Source organism: Mus musculus, chromosome 1 (assembly GCF_000001635.26).
Source record: "Mus musculus strain C57BL/6J chromosome 1, GRCm38.p6 C57BL/6J".
In the NCBI taxonomy this organism is placed as follows: domain Eukaryota; kingdom Metazoa; phylum Chordata; class Mammalia; order Rodentia; family Muridae; genus Mus; species Mus musculus.
Window position 1 is genome coordinate 156,358,920 of NC_000067.6, and position 12,367 is coordinate 156,371,286.

Genomic DNA, 12,367 nt, shown 5'->3' on the forward strand with positions numbered 1-12,367 from the left:
GGTCAGACATGGTGATTCCACCAGAGGTACTTTTATCCTTGAGAAGACTTTTTGCTATCCTAGGTTTTTTGTTATTCCAGATGAATTTGCAGATTGCTCTTTCTAATTCGTTGAAGAATTGAGTTGGAATTTTGATGGGGATTGCATTGAATCTGTAGATTGCTTTTGGCAAGATAGCCATTTTTACAATGTTGATCCTGCCAATCCAGGAGCATGGGAGACCTTTCCATCTTCTGAGATCTTCTTTAATTTCTTTCTTCAGAGACTTGAAGTTTTTATCATACAGATCTTTCACTTCCTTAGTTAGAGTCACACCAAGATATTTTATGTTATTTGTGACTATTGAGAAGGGTGTTGTTTCCCTAATTTCTTTCTCAGCCTGTTTATTCTTTGTGTAGAGAAAGGCCATTGACTTGTTTGAGTTAATTTTATATCCAGCTACTTCACCAAAGCTGTTTATCAGGTTTAGGAGTTCTCTGATGGAATTTTTAGGGTCACTTATATATACTATCATATCATCTGCAAAAAGTGATATTTTGACTTCATCTTTTCCAATTTGTATCCCCTTGATCTCCTTTTGTTGTCGAATTGCTCTGGCTAGGACTTCAAGTACTAGGTAGGGAGAAAGTGGGCAGCCTTGTCTAGTTCCTGATTTTAGTGGGATTGCTTCAAGCTTCTCACCATTTGCTTTGATGTTGGCTACTGGTTTACTGTAGATTGCTTTTTATCATATTTAGGTATGGGCCTTGAATTCCTGATCTTTCCAAGACTTTTATCACGAATGGGTGTTGGATCTTGTCAAATGCTTTTTCCACATCTAACGAGATGATCATGTGGTTTTTGTCTTTGAGTTTGTTTATATAATGGATTACATTGATGGATTTTCGTATGTTAAACCATCCCTGCATCCCTGGAATAAAACCTACTTAGTCAGGATGGATGATTGCTTTAATGTGTTCTTGGATTCGGTGAGCGAGAATTTTATTGAGTATTTTTGTATTGATATTCATAAGGGAAATTGGTCTGAAATTCTCTATCTTTGTTGGATCTTTCTGTGGTTTAGGTATCAGAGTAATTGTGGCTTCATAGAATGAGTTGGGTAGAGTTCCCTCTACTTCTATTTTGTGGAATAGTTTGTGCAGAACTGGAATTAGATCTTCTTTGAAGGTCTGGTAGAACTCTGCACTAAACCCATCTGGTCCTGGGCTTTTTTTGGATGGGAGACTATTAATGACTGCTCTATTTCTTTAGGGGATATGGGACTGTTTAGATCGTTAACTTGATCCTGATTTAACTTTGGTACCTGGTATCTGTCTAGAAATTTGTCCATTTCGTCCACTTTTTCCAGTTTTGTTGAGTATAGCCTTTTGTAGAAGGATCTGATGGTGTTTTGGATTTCTTCAGGATCTGTTGTTATGTCTCCCTTTTCATTTCTGATTTTGTTAATTAGGATTTTGTCCCTGTGCCCTCTAGTGAGTCTAGCTAAGGGTTTACCTATCTTGTTGATTTTCTCAAAGAACCAACTCCTCGTTTGGTTAATTCTTTGAATAGTTCTTCTTGTTTCCACTTGGTTGATTTCAACCCTGAGTTTGATTATTTCCTGCCGTCTACTCCTCTTGGGTGAATTTTCTTCCTTTTTTTCTAGAGCTTTTAGATGTGTTGTCAAGCTGCTAGTGTGTGCTCTCTCCAGTTTCTTCTTGGAGGCACTCAGAGCTATGAGTTTCCCTCTTAGAAATGCTTTCATTGTGTCCCATAGGTTTGGGTATGTTGTGGCTTCATTTTCATTAAAAACTAAAAAGTCTTTAATTTCTTTCTTTATTCCTTCCTTGACCAAGGTATCATTGAGAAGAGTGTTGTTCAGTTTCCACGTGAATGTTAGCTTTCCCTTATTTATGTTATTGAAGATCAGCCTTAGGCCATGGTGGTCTGATAGGATGCATGGGACAATTTCAATATTTTTGTATCTGTTGAGGCCTGTTTTGTGACCAATTATACGGTCAATTTTGGAGAAGGTCCCGTGAGGTGCTGAGAAGAAGGTATATCCTTTTATTTTAGGATAAAATGTTCTGTCAGATCCATTATTTCATAACTTCTGTTAGTTTCACTGTGTCCCTGTTTAGTTTCTGTTTCCATGATCTGTCCATTGATGAAAGTGGTGTGTTGAAGTCTCCCACTATTATTGTGTGAGGTGCAATGTGTGCTTTGAGCTTTACTAAAGTGTCTTTAATGAATGTGGCTGCCCTTGCATTTGGAGCGTAGATATTCAGAATTGAGAGTTCCTCTTGGAGGATTTTACCTTTGATGAGTATGAAGTGTCCCTCCTTGTCTTTTTTGATAACTTTGGGTTGGAAGTCGATTTTATCCGATATTAGAATGGCTACTCCAGCTTGTTTCTTCAGACCATTTGCTTGGAAAATTGTTTTCCAGCCTTTCACTCTGAGGTAGTGTCTGTCTTTTTCCCTGAGATGGGTTTCCTGTAAGCAGCAGAATGTTGGGTCCTGTTTGTGTAGCCAGTCTGTTAGTCTATGTCTTTTTATTGGGGAATTGAGTCCATTGATATTAAGAGATATTAAGGAAAAGTAATTGTTGCTTCCTTTCTTTTTTGTTGTTAGAGTTGGCATTCTGTTCTTGTGGCTATCTTCTTTTTGGTTTGTTGAGGGATTACTTTCTTGCTTTTTCTAGGGCGTGATTTCTGTCCTTGTATTGGTTTTTTTCTGTTATTATCCTTTGAAGGGCTGGATTCATGGAAAGATAATGTGTGAATTTGATTTTGTCGTGGAATACTTTGGTTTCTCCATCTATGGTAATTGAGAGTTTGGCCGGGTATAGTAGTCTGGGCTGGCATTTGTGTTCTCTTAGTGTCTGTATAACATCTGTCCAGGCTCTTCTGGATTTCATAGTCTCTGGTGAAAAGTCTGGTGTAATTCTGATAGGCCTTCCTTTATATGTTACTTGACCTTTCTCCCTTACTGCTTTTAATATTCTCTCTTTATTTAGTGCATTTGTTGTTCTGATTATTATGTGTCGGGAGGAATTTCTTTTCTGGTCCAGTCTATTTGGAGTTCTGTAGGCTTCTTGTATGTTCATGGGCATCTCTTTCTTTAGATTTGGGAAGTTTTCTTCTATAATTTTGTTGAAGATATTTGCTGGCCCTTTAAGTTGAAAATCTTCATTCTCATCAACTCCTATAATCCGTAGGTTTGGTCTTCTCATTGTGTCCTGGATTTCCTGGATGTTTTGAGTTAGGATCTTTTTGCGTTTTGTATTATCTTTGATTGTTGTGCCGATGTTCTCTATGGAATCTTCTGCACCTGAGATTCTCTCTTCCATCTCTTGTATTCTGTTGCTGATGCTCGAGTCTATGGTTCCAGATTTCTTTCCTAGGGTTTCTATCTCTAGCGTTGCCTCACTTTGGGTTTTCTTTATTGTGTCTACTTCCCTTTTTAGGTCTAGTATGGTTTTGTTCATTTCCATCACCTGTTTGGATATATTTTCCTGTTTTTCTTTAAGGACTTCTACCTGTTTGGTTGTGTTTTCCTGCTTTTCTTTAAGGACTTGTAACTCTTTAGCAGTGTTCTCCTGTATTTCTTTAAGTGAGTTATTAAAGTCCTTCTTGATGTCCTCTACCATCATCATGAGATATGATTTTAAATCCGGGTCTAGCTTTTCGGTTGTGTTGGGGTGCCCAGGACTAGGTGAGGTGGGAGTGCTGTGTTCTGATGATGGTGAGTGGTCTTGATTTCTGTTAGTAGGATTCTTACATTTGCCTTTCACCATCTGGTATTCTCTGGAGCTAGTTGTTATAGTTGTCTCTGGTTAGAGCTTGTTCCTCAGGTGATTATGTTAGCCTCTATCAGCAGACCTGGGAGACTAGCTCTATCCTTAGTTTCAGTGGTCAGAGTACTCTCTGCAGGCAAGCTCTCCTCTTGCAGGGAAGGTGCCCAGATATCTGGTGTTTGAACCTGCCTCCTGGCAGAAGTTGTGTTCCACTCACCAGAGGTCTTAGGATCCCGTGGCGCATCCTGTGTGGGTCCTTGCGGGTATACAGAGCCCCGGGCCAGGGATCCCGGTGCTGCAGTGGGTCGGAAGGGACTTGAGCCCTGGATCAGGCCGGGTTATCTGCTTCCTTAATTAATGCAGTCTCAGGTCCTGTGCGATTGGATTGGAGCAGGCGCTGTGTTCCACTCACCAGAGGTCTTAGGATCCCGTGGCGGATCCTGTGTGGGTCCTTGTGGGTGTCTGTAGACTCCCCGGGCCAGGGACCCTGGTGCTGCAGTGGGCCAGAAGGGACTTGAGCCTCGAATCAAGCCGGGTTATCTGCTTCCTTCTGGTGTAATTCTAATAGGTCTGCCTTTATATGTTACTTGACCTTTTTCCCTTACTGCTTTTAATACTCTTTCTTTGTTTTGTGCATTTGATTATTCTGTGCTGGGAGGAATTTCTCTTCTGGTCCCAACTATTTGGAGTTCTGTAGGCTTCTTGTATGTTCATGGGCATCTCTTTCTTTAGATTAGGGAAAATTTCTTCTATAATTTTGTTGAAGATATTTACTGGCCCTTTAAGTTGGGAATCTTCACTCTCTTCTATACCTACTATCCTTAGGTTTGGTCTTCTCTTTGTGTCCTGGATTTCCTGGATTTTTTTTTTTTTTTTTTGCCGGTGGTGGTGGGGGGGGGGGGAAGGAGCTGTTTGCTCTTTCCATTTTCTTTCACTGTTGTGTCAATATTTTCTATGGTATTTTCTGCCCCTGAGATTCCCTCTTCTATCTCTTGTATTCTCTTGGTGATGCCTGCATCTATTACTCCTGATCTCTTTCCTAGGTTTTCTAACTCCAGGGTTGTCTCCCTTTGTGATTTTTTTTTTTTATTGTTTCTATTTCCATTTTTAGATCTGCATGATTTTGTTCATTTCCTTTGCACATTTGATTGTATTTCCTCTTTAAGGGCTTCTAGCTGTTTACCTGTGTTCTCTTGTGTTTCTTTAAGGGGTTATTTATGACCTTCTCAAGGTCCTCTATCATCATGAGAAGTGATTTTAGATCCGAATCGTGCTTTTCTGGTGTGATGGTATATCTGGGACTTGCTATGCTGGGGGAATTGGGTTCTGATGACACTAAGTAACCTTGGTTTCTGTTGCTTATGTTATTACACTTGCCTCCTGCCATCTGATTATCTCTAGTGTTATCTGCCCTCACTATATCTGACTGGAACCTGTCCTTTCTATGATCCTGGTTGTGTCAGAACTCCTCAGAGTCAAGCTGTCTCTGTGATTTGGTGATTCTGGGATCCTGGGATCCTGAGATCCTAGGTGTGTCAGAGCTCCTGGGAATCAAGTTGCCTCTGTGACACAGAGATTCTGCTGTGACCACGCTCCCAGGATCCTAGGATTCTGTGGTCCCGGGCAAGTTAGAGTGCCTGGGAGTAGCTCTTCCTTTGGGTATTGTGGAACTGGCTGGGGAGTTCGTGCCTAAGGTCTGCTCAGGGCACAGCCCAGAATGGAAGAAACCCATGCCACTGGTTGGGCAGGGTTCCTGCGTCTCTGGATCCCACTGGTCCCAGTTACTCCCAGTTTTGGGACAGATCTTGTGTTCTCACCTCTGATCTTATGATCCTGGGTGTGTTAGAGCACCCTGGAGTGGAGCTTCCTCTCTGTGTTGTGGGACTGGCTCTGTTCCTATGATGTAAGACAAGTCTTATAAGTACAACATTTACTTGGGGCTGGCTTACAGGTTCTGAGGTTCAGTCCATTATCACAAGGTAGAAGCATGGCAGTGTCCAGGCAGGCATGGTGCAGGGGAACTGAGAGTTATACATCTTCATCTGAAAGTTTCTAGAAGACTGGCTTCCAGGCAGCTTGGTGGAGGGTCTTAAAGCCCATACCCACAGTGACACACCTACTCCAACAAAGCCACACCTACTCCAACAAGGCCACACCTACTCCAAGGCCACACCTCCAAATAGTGGCAATCCCTGGGCCAAGCATATTCAAACCACCACAGAGAGGCACTTACAAGATGATTTCTTTTAATGCTACTGTATTTTGATAGTGGGTCTACATTTGATAGTGATTATTTTTGCAGACAGTATTTCTTTCATGTGAACTGTTTATAAGGGAGAAATGCAGAGAGATGGAAAGCATATTAGTGGTTGATCAGTGGTTGATAGGTGGGGGAAGGGATGTAGCCTCAATAGGTTGTATGATTTGTCTATGTTTGTTTGTTTTTCCTCTCAAGGTTTTGGAAGCTTAGCTTTTTGCATGGCCATGAAACTTTTAAGGGATAGGCTTACTAGAAAGTGAATGGGGTCCTTTCAGGAGATTGTGGGTAGTTCCTATAAGAAAGAGTTGCTGGAAAAGAAGGAGCTAGATCCCTCTGACTTGCCAGGGGATACCCTCCCTTGCACATGCATCCCTGCCATGATGTCATTTGTTATGAACCCTCAAAAGAGTCAGTGCCATGCTGTTGAAGACTTTCAGCTTCCAAACTGTAAATAAAAATAAAACAGACCAGCCACTGGTAATTCGTGAGAGTTAACAGAAGGCTTTTCACTGTAACATACAAAGCTTCTTCTTGTGAAGAATGAAAAAATGTTTTAAAGTTAACTACAGCTGCCCGCATTCAACAATACACCGATTGCTGATTTATCATATTAGGGCTTCAGAGACATCCACCCCAAGGAGAAAGGCCTGGGAACTTACGCGCCAGGTTCCATGTCCATGCCCTCTGGAACCGAATCAATAATGTTCAACAGCGCTTCCAGATGAAACTTCATTTCATTAATCTTTTCATCAATTTCAAGCCACTCTTCAGTGGGTACTTGAGAATAATCAAGGAAGTTTTCTAACTTGAAAACACACATGTCCAAAGAAATGACCAAGTTTGGAAGAACTTTAGAGATACCTAGGAAAATGGGGAAAAAAAAAAAAAAAAAGAACAAACTCTTTGTGATATCATTATTCCAATAGAGTATAAAAATCTAGGCGAGGGCAGATCCTCTCTTGTCTCTCATTCACTAGAGAACCTCAAGAGATGCTCAAAACACCCAAAGATCAAGTTTTCAGCACAAAGAAGATGTATGTGCCCCAGAGGGACAAAAGGCAGGGAATAAGAGACAAAAACAGGTCTCGAACTAGGCTGCTTCAGCCGTGAACAACGCCGAAATGGCCAAGATTAAGGCTCGGGACCTGCGCGGCAAGAAGAAGGAGGAGCTGTTGAAACAACTGGACGATCTGAAGGTGGAATTGTCCCAGCTTCGGGTCGCCAAAGTGACAGGCGGTGCCGCGTCCAAGCTCTCCAAGATACGAGTCGTTCGCAAGTCTATCGCCCGAGTCCTCACTGTTATTAACCAGACTCAAAAAGAAAACCTCAGGAAATTCTACAAGGGCAAGAAATACAAGCCCCTAGACCTGCGACCCAAGAAGACTAGAGCCATGCGCCGCCGGCTCACCAAGCACGAGGAGAAGCTGAAGACCAAGAAGCAGCAGCGGAAGGAGCGGCTGTATCCTCTGCGCAAGTATGCAGTCAAGGCCTGAGATGACAACGACAATAAAGTGCGAGACTGACTGGCAAAAAAAAAAAAAAAAAAAAACAAAAAAAAAACAAAAAAAAAAAAAAAGAGACAAAAACAGGAGACAGTGGGTGAGGACTAAGGAGAAAAGGAACAAGGAGGGAGAGGGATATTTGTTGGGGGTGGGAGGGGATGACAAAGTATTGCCTCTAGATAGATAGGAGACAGATGTGGTACACAAAACAATGGCAGTTTATAAAGGTTAAAGGGAAAGCCAGTGTTAGAATGGGGTGTTAGATTTAGAGTGGGTATGTTAATTAGGTGAGCCAAAGGTGGCTTTTGATTGCTGGACTTCAATACTTTGATAGCTGGACCTTAGTAGTCAGCCTCAGGAGAAGGAAGTGGGCAAATAAGGGAACAAACCTTGAGGGCTAGCTTTAGGAATGTAATCTAATGGTTTAGCAACACAGAAGTGATTTTGAGAGACCTAAAGGAGAAATAGATATGGCCCAATTACCATAGTTTTAAATCTTAATAGTTATTAAACATTTGAAGTTATTAGGGGTCAGGGATGAGGATTGTTGGCAGAGCAGTTGCCTAGCATGTACAAGGTTCTGTGATCCCTAGCACTGGAAATAAAAAAGACTGATATTATTAAATGATAAAATGGAAAATTTTGGTAAAGAATTAGAAACTCTTAAGTGCCAAAGTAAGGACGCCTCGGTCCCACTTGGGAAAGAGAAGAAAGTAATCACAAATGGGGAGGGAGGGAAGGACCTGGGAGGGAAAGTAGATGGGGGTGAGGGTGGGGGTGGGGTGGAAATGGAGGGGAGAGGGAAACCTAATCTGGTATTGGGTGAGGGAACAAGACTGAAGCCCTGATGGCCAACAGAAAGAATGTAAACAGCCAATCTCAGGTTGGGGGAACCCCCCAGAATGTACCAGAGACCTGAGAGGTGAGAGTCCCCCAGGACTCAAAGGGAGGGACCTTAGATGAAACACCTGACAGTAGGGAGAGAGAACTTATAGAGTCCACCTCCAGCAGGAAGACAGGATATCAAGTGAGGGATGGGGTTGCCATCCCACAGTCACATCTCTGACCCATAATTGTTTTTGTCTGAAAGAATTACAGGGATGGAAATGGAGAGGAGGCCTGAAGAAAAGAAAGTCCAGTGACAGGCCCAAAATGGGATCCAGCTCAAGAGGAGGTCCCAGGGCCTGACACTATTACTGAGGCTATGGAGTGCTCACGAAAAGGGGTCTATCATGACTGCTCCCTGAAAGATCCAACAAGCAGCTGAAAGAGTCAGATACAGATATTTACACCCAAACAATGAACAGAAGCAGCTGGTCCCTGTTGTTGAATTAGGGAATACTGAAAGAAGCTGAGGAGACGGGAGATTCTTAATTAATTAACTAATTAATTAAGAATTAATCTTAATCTGAACCCCTGAGATCATTCAAACACTGGACCAACAAACAGACAGCATACACCAGCTGATATGAGGCCCCCAACACACATATAGTAGAGGACTTCCCAGTCTGTGTTCATTCAGATTTGACGAACCTAACCCTCAAACTGGAGGCCCCAGGGAATTTAGATGTCAGGTGGGGTGGAGGGTGGGAGCATCCATGTGGAGAGAGGATGGGAGGAGGTGTGGGATGTGGATCGGATGGAGGGTGGATGGGGGGTGGGAAATGGAGTGTAAAAAATAAATTTAAATTAAATTACAAAAAAAAGATTTAAAAAAAAAGCAATAAATTGAAATGAAGAACTGTGTGTGTCTAACAGCAGGTTAGAGAAAGCCCAAAGCAGGCCTCTGCCAGATCATGATTCCTGTACTCAAAGGACATTTAAAAAGAAGAAAAGCAAAATATGGCAGGCATACACTTCCAGTCCCCACATTGGGGAGGGAGAAGCTCTCAGTTAGAGGCCACCTGGCAAGTCCCAGGCCAGCCAGGACTACAGAGTAAAATTCCAGCTCAAAAAAAAAAAAAAAAAAAATCAACTAAGAGAAATCTGCAGCAATCACTACTACAAGAAATACTAGGGCTGGAGAGATGGCTCAGTGGTTAAGAGCACTGACTGCTCTTCCAGAGGTCCTGAGTTCAATTCCCAGCAACCACATGGTGTCTCACAAACATCTGTAATGGGACCCGATGTCCTCTTCTTGTGTGTCTGAAGACAGCTACAGTGTACTTATATACATAAAATTAATAAATAAAATCTTAAAAAAAAAGAAATACTAAAGAAGGGAAATAGAAAAGGAGGACACATAAACACAGGAAGTAGCCACACAACAAGGAAGGTCTTTTTCCAAATATATAAAAGGGAAAGGCTAGTTACTAATCCTTCACAGACTAAAGTCATAAAAAAATAACAACCACTAGATATGGTGACACACACATTTTATCCCTGTAAGAGGATCTCTAAGTTTAAAGCCAGCCTGGTTCACATATTGATTTTTAGGACAGCCAAGCCTACTTAATAAAGAGATGGTGTCTTAAAAAAAAAGAAAAGAAAAGAACGAAAGGAGGGAGGAGAAGAGGAGGAGGAGGAGGGGTGAGGAGGAGGGGGGAAGGAGGAGGAAGAAGAGGAGGAGAGAGGTCTCCACACACAGACATGCCAACCAGGCAATCTGATGAAGGCAATTCCTCAACTGAGCCTCCTCCCTCTTCCCAGATGACTACAGCTTGTGTCAAGTTAACAAAAAAAACTAACCAGTACACAATAACTACTTTTAAAAAGACAGAAAATGGCTGGTATTAGCAAGAGTATGGTTTGGTGGGGGCCTTGCCCTAGCAATGTGGCAGGCAATTTCTTGAAGTGAAAAATTGAACTGCCATGTGATTGAAGCAAGCAGTCACATATCTAGGTACATACTGAAAACAAAAACAAAAACAAAAACATTTGGGTATTCATGTCCATGGAGGAATTGTTCACAATAGCCAAGTGACCTTGATGTCTTCCCCTAAGTGAGTAGAGAGAAGTGAACCCATACCCTATTATTCAATCTTAGGAAGAAAGTCCCAGTGCATTCTGCAGCATGGATGAACTTTTTAAAGGATCATGCACAAAGGGAAATACACACACACACACACACACACACACACACACACACACATACATTGAGCTATCTTCCACCATACCTTAAGGCAGTGGTTCTCAACCTGTGAGTCATGACCCCTTGGGGTCTGGCCGACCCTTTCACATGGGTCTCCTAAGATCATCAGAAAACACAGAGATTTATATTATAATTCATAACTAGCAAAATCACAGTCATGAAGTAGCACTGAAATAGTTTTATGGTTGGGGGTCACTACAACATGAGCAACTGGATTAAAGGGTTGCAGCATTAGGAAAGTTGAGCACCACTGCCTTAAGTTATCAAGGGCAGTAAGATTCCTGGCAACAGGGTATCATTGTGGCTGTGGAGCTAGGGAGAGAGGGAGATGAAGAGTTGTCTAATAGACAGGGTCTCACTTTCAAGAGAAAAAAGTTGTGGAGATCTGCTTGTGTCCTTTACCACTCTGATTCCTGGGCTGTGGTCTTATATTGTGTTTATGTATCTTAACTTAAATGACTATAATTTTGTACTATATTTTGATTTCAGGTAGTATAATGACTCCTACTTCGAAGGTTTTGCTTGGGACTACAGTGTTTATTTAGGGTTTTATTTTGTTGTTGCTGTTCCAGTTACATGTGTTGTTCCATATACATTCTAGGGTTGTTTTCTTGTACTTCTTTAAATGATGTTATTAATATTTTCACATATTGACTCACTGAATAACATGGATTTTAAAAAAAATTGACTCTTCTCATCCATGAATATGGGCTGCATTTCTATTTCTTTACATCCTTTTTAATTATTTAATTCTTCTTATCCATGAACATGGGATGTGTCTCCATTTCTTTATGTCCTCTTTAATTTCCTTCATCAAAATCCTATGGTTTTCAATTTTGATCTTTCATTTCTGGCTAAATGTACTCACAAGTAATTTTTTTCTTACTTTTTATAGCACCTAGGAATGGAATTACTGTTCTGATTCAGTATTGAGCTGCAGCAGTGTTAATGATTTTTATTCTGCTCTTGTGTCCTGAAGCTGTTGAATTTATTAGCTCTATTAGTTTTGTGGTAGAGTCCTTGGGGTGCTCTCTATATAAAGGCATGTGGTGGTTTGAATACACTTGGCCCTGGAAGTGGCACTGTTAGGAAGTGTTGCCTTGTTGGAATAGGTACGGCCTTGTTAGATGAAGTGTGTCACTGTGGGCATGGGCTTTCAGACCCTCCTCCTAGCCATGTGGGAGCCAGTCTTCTGTTTGCCTTCAAAAGAAGATATAGAACTCTCAGCTCTTCCAGTGCCATGCTGACCTAGACATTGCCATGCTCCTGCCTTGATAATGGACTGAACTTCTGAACCTGTAAGCCAGCCCCCATTAAATGTCCTTTGTAAGAGTTGCCTTGGTCATGGTGCCTGTTCACAGCAATGGAAACCCTAACTAAGATAGCTCATGTCACCTGCAACCAGTGACAATTGAGTTCCTCCCTTTCTAACCTAAATGTACGTATTTCCTTCTCTTATTTAATTCTCTAGCTAGGCCTTCCAGCATTATTTTGGGTGGAAGTGAGCATCACTGTTTGTTACAGGTCTTAGAGAAACCTCAGCTGTTCCTCCACTCAATATAATATTAATGGTTTGCTGCAGGACATTTGATCACACTGAACCTGAGGTTGTGTTGTTTATTGGAAAACCCTGTTTCTAGTTGTGGTGTGGCTCAGCCCTAGCACATACCTTTAATCCAAGAGCTTTCTGTTTGAAAATTGTTAACAGGATTAAATAAAGTCAACCATAGGTTAAGA

General features: G+C 41.6%; 1 protein-coding gene and 1 pseudogene across 3 annotated transcripts in view; one reads left to right on the forward strand and one right to left on the reverse strand.

Moving 5' to 3' along the window:
• Axdnd1 (axonemal dynein light chain domain containing 1) overlaps positions 1-12,367 on the reverse strand; it is a 90,762-nt gene that overhangs the window by 28,505 nt on the left and 49,890 nt on the right. For all 3 annotated transcript variants that reach the window (XM_030243577.1, NM_001346967.1, XM_030243584.1), the window contains one exon: positions 6,697-6,898. In XM_030243577.1, coding sequence (XP_030099437.1) covers positions 6,697-6,898 — 202 coding nt within the window. The remainder of the gene's footprint in view (positions 1-6,696; positions 6,899-12,367) is intronic.
• Positions 7,121-7,565, forward strand: Gm2000 (predicted gene 2000; annotated as a pseudogene).